At 39.9% G+C, this 7,494-nt stretch overlaps 1 protein-coding gene across 1 annotated transcript in view; it reads left to right on the forward strand.

Moving 5' to 3' along the window:
• Positions 1 to 3,176: 3,176 nt before the first annotated feature.
• tncb (tenascin Cb) overlaps positions 3,177 to 7,494 on the forward strand; it is a gene marked incomplete at both ends in the record, with an annotated part of 90,219 nt that continues 85,901 nt past the window's right edge. The window contains 1 exon segment of the mRNA XM_014017483.1: positions 3,177 to 3,609. Within this exon segment, the coding sequence (XP_013872937.1) occupies positions 3,177 to 3,609 (433 nt within the window).

Consider the following 7,494-nt stretch of genomic DNA (forward strand, 5'->3'; position numbering starts at 1 on the left):
ATATATATGTATATACGTAACACACAGATTTTGTAATCTCCGTTACGATATAACAAATAACAGGTATAGAACAACTTTTTCAGATTATAATCTGAAATCTTAAAAATTGTAATCAGCAAGACAAATTTGCACATTTACAGACATCATGAAGGTGACTGTCTAATCAGTGGTTTTAGATCAGTGACGAGGGGGTGAGAGTGTGAGATCCTCAAACTTTTGCTAATTATGTGTCTGGATGGGAACCTTTTCTGTAATGCATCCTGCTGAGTGTCTGTCTGTACATATGACAATAGTTAGTAAACTATTCTGACCAATTCCTACATCAATGTGACTAAGTCAGGTAGAGGGGAAAACTAACTACCATAATTTGTGACCCACCACAAGGCTGACTTACCGAAACACTCTGCACCTACTATGATGTTTTCATGTCTGCTCATATGGACGTTTTCATGCTGATTGCTGGCATCTGCTGTTGATTTTGAGCTGCCAAGGCACACACCAAATTCACCAGAGGTGGAAAATGAACACAGTCAGCAACCTTCAAGGTGGGGTAAAAGGTGCAATTAGGTAAACCAGACTTTTAGCAGAAGCTCAAAGGAAACATCAGTCTGTGGCTCCACATTCACTGTTTTATTCCTTTTTTTGGTTTCATGCCACAGGTCTTTTTTGACATTTTAACATAGTTGCAGTCAAATTTTTACATGCACTTATCATGGGCATGGATTTCAGATCAATTTTGGTCTTTTATTAGAACTGTTGTTTTTGGCAGAATACTTATACATCGTTCAGTTCATTTTAAAAACAAGAGATGTATGCATAAACAGTCCATTTCACTATCTTGTGCTCAGTAGACCTGTAAAATACCTGGTTGGAACAGCAGTTTCCTTGTCTACAGGGAAATAAGTTTTACATTACCGTGCTCTTTAGGATGTCAACCAAGAAAGATGCCCATTGCCGCTACAGATTTTAGCTGGACTGAAATGGCCATCATAACAAGAAGTATGGTATGGTTAAGTTGAGGCTTTCAAACCTAAGGAAACTATACCAACTGTCAAGCATTATGCACACCATCGTGCTTTGTACAGAGTGAAAGGTTTAACGAAGGAGAAGGCTTACCTCCAAATTCTTGAACATCAATTCAAATGTTGAAATTCAGATACAGTTGGGATTTCAATGGGGCAATTATCCATAACACAATAAATTTCTGGAATTGCCCTCTCAAAGCATTGATTTCAACCCTGGAAATTTATGGACTTAAAAATCAAGTTCATGTCAGGAACCCTAGAAAATTAATCTCTAGCAATTATGCTATGAGCGGTCAAATATCAGCCAAAATGATAACAGAAGCATATTTATGGATACATAAAGACTGGTCAAGAAGCAACTTGCAAAGGAACATTTAACTGAATATTTGTGTGTGTGTGTGTGTGTGTGTGTGTGTGTGTGTGTGTGTGTGTGTGTGTGTGTGTGTGTGTGTTTTTGTGACAGTCAGAAAGAGAGGAAAAAAAAGACAAGCTAATTTTTTGATTAGATTTTCATTAGCTCCTTGTTATCGGCAATGGATCCTATTAACATGCCAGCATGGTGACGTGCCCTCGTGGTAAAATCGGAGGCTTCCAGGGACAAAGGGCACAGCTTCTTAATAATCCCCTGCAGGGTTTGGTCATCTGACTTGACGGAAAGCTACTGAGCTTGTCGAGAGAGAAAATAAATGCTGACAAATGCCATAGCCTTTTTTTAATAAAAGAAAAAAAACTGACACAACAGAACACATTACACACAAAATATATTTCTATTTGCATTAGTCGTCTTTACTTTCAGCATTCCAGTGATTTAACTGAATAAGTCTAGTCACGCCATACATCCCAATATATTTTAGACAACAGTAATAAATCAGCATGACAAGCTATTCGAGCTAAAATCTCTTATAAACTCGCTGCTCGTTTATTTATACAATCTGCACACACANGGGTATGTATATGTATATATTTGAGACTCTGTGTAATTCTGACCTTGTATGGATTCGATAAAATTCACGATAAATTAAAATGTTAAAGACTGAAAAAATTAAAACATGACAATAGACTATGTCTGAACTTAATTTTTAAAATGTCCACGTTTTATGTGACATTCATGTCCGTGATGAGTATATGCAAACTGCCACTACAAGAATCATGAAACTACAAAACCTAAATTCCTCGAGCAGATGTTGTTGAGTGAGATGTACCACACTTAAACTGAATGCTGAATTTGGTAAATGGTATAAACATTGTAATTTATAATTGATTCAAACAAGAAATTGAGAAGTATTTTAAATAAAACTTTAAAAAATAAATAAATTAATTCAAAACATAAAATTCACCCATCATACCGGACTAAAATGGTGGCTGTTCAGGAATGCTGATTTACCAGTTTTTGGGGTAAAGCAAGCCCTTTGTGCTTTTACAGAAAGTCTACAGATGGTGTAACCAGACACCAGCATTAATCTGTCAGCTTGGGTTTTGGTCTGGGGCATAGAAAGGAGAGGTGTAATGGCATATTGTAGGTGTTGCCATGGCTATTTTGGTAATGGCAACCTGTCTGAATGTGGTCAGAAAAAAGCCTTTTTGCATAAAGACTTAAGGTGAAATGCTACCCCTGCTGTAATTGCTGCTCTCAGTCCTTGGAGGAGTTGTGAAATGAATTAATGCCTCACTGACATCCACTAGGTGTGCTTATCCTCCACTGAGAGGAGAGGGGCTAAAATGGGTCAAAGGCTTGGAAGTGTTCCTTTGTTAGGGGCAACAGAAGAAGGTTAATTGCTTTATTTTTAGGGACACAGTACTATGATAATTCACCAGCTGTTTTCCCTGGTGTGAAATGTGCCAGGGAGTTGAGGGAATATGTTGTTAAATTAATACAGAATGACAAGGACAAACTAGAAAGGTAAATGTGCAAAGCAGTTCATAAATCACTGATGCTTTGTAAGCTGGGGGTGTTTTATAAAAGGTGTGTGATAACAATTTTCTTTCTTTCTTTTATTTTACAAAAGCAATTATCATTCTCATTACTTCCATTTGTATGTTTTGTATTTTTATAGGACTCTGGACAAAACCTAAACGTGCATTTGATACCAGACTGTCATGAGGATGAAAAGTTTCCTCTTGAGCTGCATTACTGCAGCCATGCTGTTCCAGTTTATCAATGGTGGACTGGTCAAGAAAGTCATCCGCCACCGCAGAGAGACCCTGATACCCAAGAAAACCCAGGAGAACCTGACCCTACCACATCATAACCAGCCGGTGGTGTTCAACCATGTCTACAACATCAATGTCCCCTCCACTAACTTCTGCTCAGTGGATCTGGACTCACCAGGAGGCACTGAGCTCAAACACAAGAGTGCCTCCATGGACATGCAGAACAGCGAGCACATGGAGCACACAGTGGATGGTGACAATCAAATTGTTTTTACTCACCGTATTAATATTCCTAAGCAGGCATGCGGCTGCAACACTGAGCAGCCAGACATCAAAGATATCCTGAACAGACTAGAACTGTTGGAGTCAGAGCTGTCCAGTCTGAGAGAACAGTGCAGCAGTGGAGCAGGCTGCTGTGGAGCTCAAGTTACAGGTAAGACTACAGGCTTTCTATGCCACTATTTAAAAGTGGCGTCTTTATTTTGAAAAAGTATCCAACAAAAAGGATGCAACAATAAAGGTTCCTAAATGCAAGTTTGAAACATGACAAAACATGCTTGTCAGTTATGAACATTTATGAAAAAACAAAAACAAACCCTTAAAAATTTGAGGTATTCAAATACAGACTGTAGGGGAGAGTGGGGGGATTTGTGCCAGGGAGAAAGTTGTGCCACCCCCTTTTTGTAGACTGCCATAAAAGAAACTGGTCATGTGACCTCACATTTTTGTGCAGGCATTCATTTCACTCATCCTGCAAAGAATAACCGTTTTAAGTTCAAAAAAGTTTTTTTTTTTGCCTTTCAAAGTAAAATTTCTATTATCAAGGTTTTTTTGATTGTTGTGTCTGAACAGTTATAGATAAGTTTGAAAACATTTCACACATGTTCTAGTGTCTTGCAAAGCTACACTATGAGCCTATGCAGCTAACATAATTTCACTTAGAACTGCTGGATAATCCATTTTTTCCAAAACGTGGCACAACTCACCCCACTCTCCTATGCAGGTTGTTAGTTTTTTCTTAGGCCTTACCCGGAACCCAATTCAGTGATGGACTGGCAGTGATGTGTTCTCGTTCTCAGACCTCTGCTCTTACTTGTTAGCTGCAGGGGAGGAATTCAACAAAAAGGGTTAATAATTGGCCAGGTCCAGTTTTTGAGTCAGTGCAGTAGGTAGGACCCAAGGTTGAAAATGTGCACATGGAACCGATGATGATATAATTTAATTAAAAAAAAAAAAGAGAGAATAGTGATGTGGCAGCAGAATACAAAATGCACAGAATCACAAGAGAAACCAGGCAAAGCATGAAGCTACAAATGACTAACTAAAGGTTAGTGGAAAGTGAGAAAATAAAAAGGTCAAGACTGAGGGATGGCTGCAGCCAAGACTAACAAAAATGGGGAATGGGTGTGAGTGAAGAGGTAGGGCTAAGGAACGTGACAGGCAGTTTGGAAGAAGCTGATAGCCAGAGAAACACAAGAAAGCAACACCAAATGCAAGAAATTTCACAAATTACGACAGTGAAACCAGAAAAAGCCTACACACTTTTGCTTTCGGATAATACATTAATTGATTAACAATAATTGACAGTTTTAAATTAATTCAGAATCATTCATATGCATTGTAATGCATAAAAAATGTTTAACCCTCACCCTTCTAACAATTTTATATGTTTTTGTTCTAGGTAGGAACCTAACCTGTCACCACAGCAACAAAGAAAATGTTAGCAATACTTTCTGCATTAAATTGCTGTATTAATTTTCTGTTCATGATGCTGTCCTGTAGTAAATGGTAAATGGACTGTACTTATATAGCGCTTTTCTATCCATCCAGGACACTCAGAGCACTTCACACTACAATCTGTGTCCTCATTTACCCATTCACACAGCACTCTATTAGGTCTCTACAAAGCTAACATGTACAATCATCTATGGAGACTAATCAGTGCCAATCACATTCATACACTGATGGGACACACACAACAGCTGAGACAGCTGGACGGGGGATCGAACCAGTGACCTTCCGGTTCCAGGATGACTCCCCTAACCACTCTGCCATAGCCATAGTACCTGTAATTACCCACCTCCCAACACTCAGCCTCCCTGGTAAGATCTATTCGGGGGTTCTGGAGAGGAGGGTCCATCGGATAGTCGAATCTCGGCTTCAGGAAGAGCAGTGTGGTTTTCGTCCTGGTCGTGGAACAGCGGACCAGCTCTACACCCTCAGCAGGGTCCTGGACAGTGTTGTATAAAGTACCACAAAGTGATACTTGAGTAAAAGTACAAGTATCTTACCAAAAAATTACTTTGGTAAAAGTTAAAGTCTCTTTTAGGAATATTACTTGAGTAAAAGTCTTAAAGTATCTAATACTTTTTGTACTTAAGTATTAAAAGTAAAAGTATTGATTTAAAATGAGTAGGTAGATTTTCCGTAATGATATTTATTAGGAGGTGACCTCCCCAAAACAATGCAGAAATTATTATATTGTATTAAATAATTAATTTATGTTAAATTTAGGATGCACTAGTCCAACTGTTTCAGTTTATATACATATATCAAGGGAGCCCAAACCTTTTCTCCAAAATGAATATTTATCTGAGGGCTGCAGCCAAATGCAATAATATAATTCTTGAAATACAAATACTTCTTAAGTACAGTCCTTTTATTTTAATGGTTATGTCCTGTTGGAGTGTGACATGATTTGTTTGTGTACAAACTAATACAGTATAGTAATCCGAATTTTATATATTTAAACTTCTCATTCAACCACAGTTAAATTCACTCTATCTAGGAAGCACAATTTATATGGATAGTTATTATTTTTTACAATAACTAGCTGGAATAAAAACAAACAAAAAAATAAATAAAAATAACAACTTTCTACTTCTTGCTTTTTAAAAAAATGTAAGGAGTATAAAGTACAGATAATTGTGTAAAAAAAGTAAGAAGTACAAGTAAAAAGTAGACTGAAAAATAATTACTCAAGTAAAGTACAGATAACCAAAAATTCTACTTAGGTACAGTAAAGAAGTATTTGTACTTAGTTACTGTACAACTCTGGTCCTGGAGGGTGTATGGGAGTTTGCTCAAGTCTACATGTGTTTTGTGGACTTGGAGAAGGCATTCGACCGTGTCCCTTGGGGACTTCTGTGGGGGGTACTCCGGGAGTATGGGGTACCAGGCCCATTGATACAGGCTGTTAGGTCCCTGTACGACCGGTGCCAGAGCTTGGTTCGCATTGCTGGTAGTGAGTCGTACTCGTTTCCAGTGAAAGTTGGACTCCGCCAAGGTTGCCCTTTGTCACCGATTCTGTTCATAACTTTTATGGACAGAATTTCTAGGCGCCGCCGAGGTGTTGAGGGGATCCGTTTTGGTGACCTTAGATCACATCTCTGCTTTTTGTGGATGATGTGGTCCTATTGGCTTAATCAGATCGTTATCTCCAGCTCTCACTGGAGCGGTTCACAGCTGAGTGTGAAAGCGGCCGGGATGAAGATCATTGTCTCCAAATAGCCTTGAGCCGGAAAACGGTAGCATGCCGCCTCCAAGTTGGGGAGGAGTTCCTGCCCCAAGTGGAGGAGTTTAAGTATCTCGGGGTCTTGTTCACGAATGAGGGAAGAATGGAGCGGGAGTTTGGCAGGCAGATTGGTGCTGCGTCTGCAGTGATGCGGGCGCTGTACAGGTCTGTCATAGTGAAGCTCTCAATTCATCAGCTGGTCTATGTTCCTACCCACATCTATGGTCATGAACTTTGGGTAGTGACCAAAAGAACGAGATCGTGGATACAAGCGGCCAAAACGAGTTTCCTTCGCAGGGTGTCTGGGCTCTCCCTTAGAGACAGGGTGAAGCTCAGTCATCCGGGAGGGACTCAGAGTAGAGCCTCTGCTCCTCCATGTCGAGAGGAGCCAGTTGAGGTAGCTTGAGCATCTGGTTAGGATGCCTCCTGGATGCTTCCAGGAGGTATTCCGAGGTGAGGTGTTTGGGGCATGTCCCACTGGGAGGACGCCCAGAGGAAGACCCAGGACACGCTGGAGGGACTATGTTTCTCGGCTGGCCTGGGAACGCCTTGGGATTACCCTGGATGAGCTAGCCCAAGTGACTGGGGAGAGGGAAGTCTGGGTCTCTCTGCTTAGGCTGCTGTCCCCACGACCCGATTCCGGCAGAAAATGGACGGACAGAAGGACGGACGGACCAACACTCTACCTTCTCATTTTCCTTTATTTTTTTTCTTCAAAGTATTTTTATTATTTTTTAACAAAAACACAAACAAAAAAAACAAACTAACAGAAAAACACACCCCTAAAAAACCCTCCCATCCCTC

The sequence above is a fragment of the Austrofundulus limnaeus genome, unplaced genomic scaffold, assembly GCF_001266775.1.
Source record: "Austrofundulus limnaeus strain Quisiro unplaced genomic scaffold, Austrofundulus_limnaeus-1.0 Scaffold169, whole genome shotgun sequence".
Lineage (NCBI taxonomy): Eukaryota > Metazoa > Chordata > Actinopteri > Cyprinodontiformes > Rivulidae > Austrofundulus > Austrofundulus limnaeus.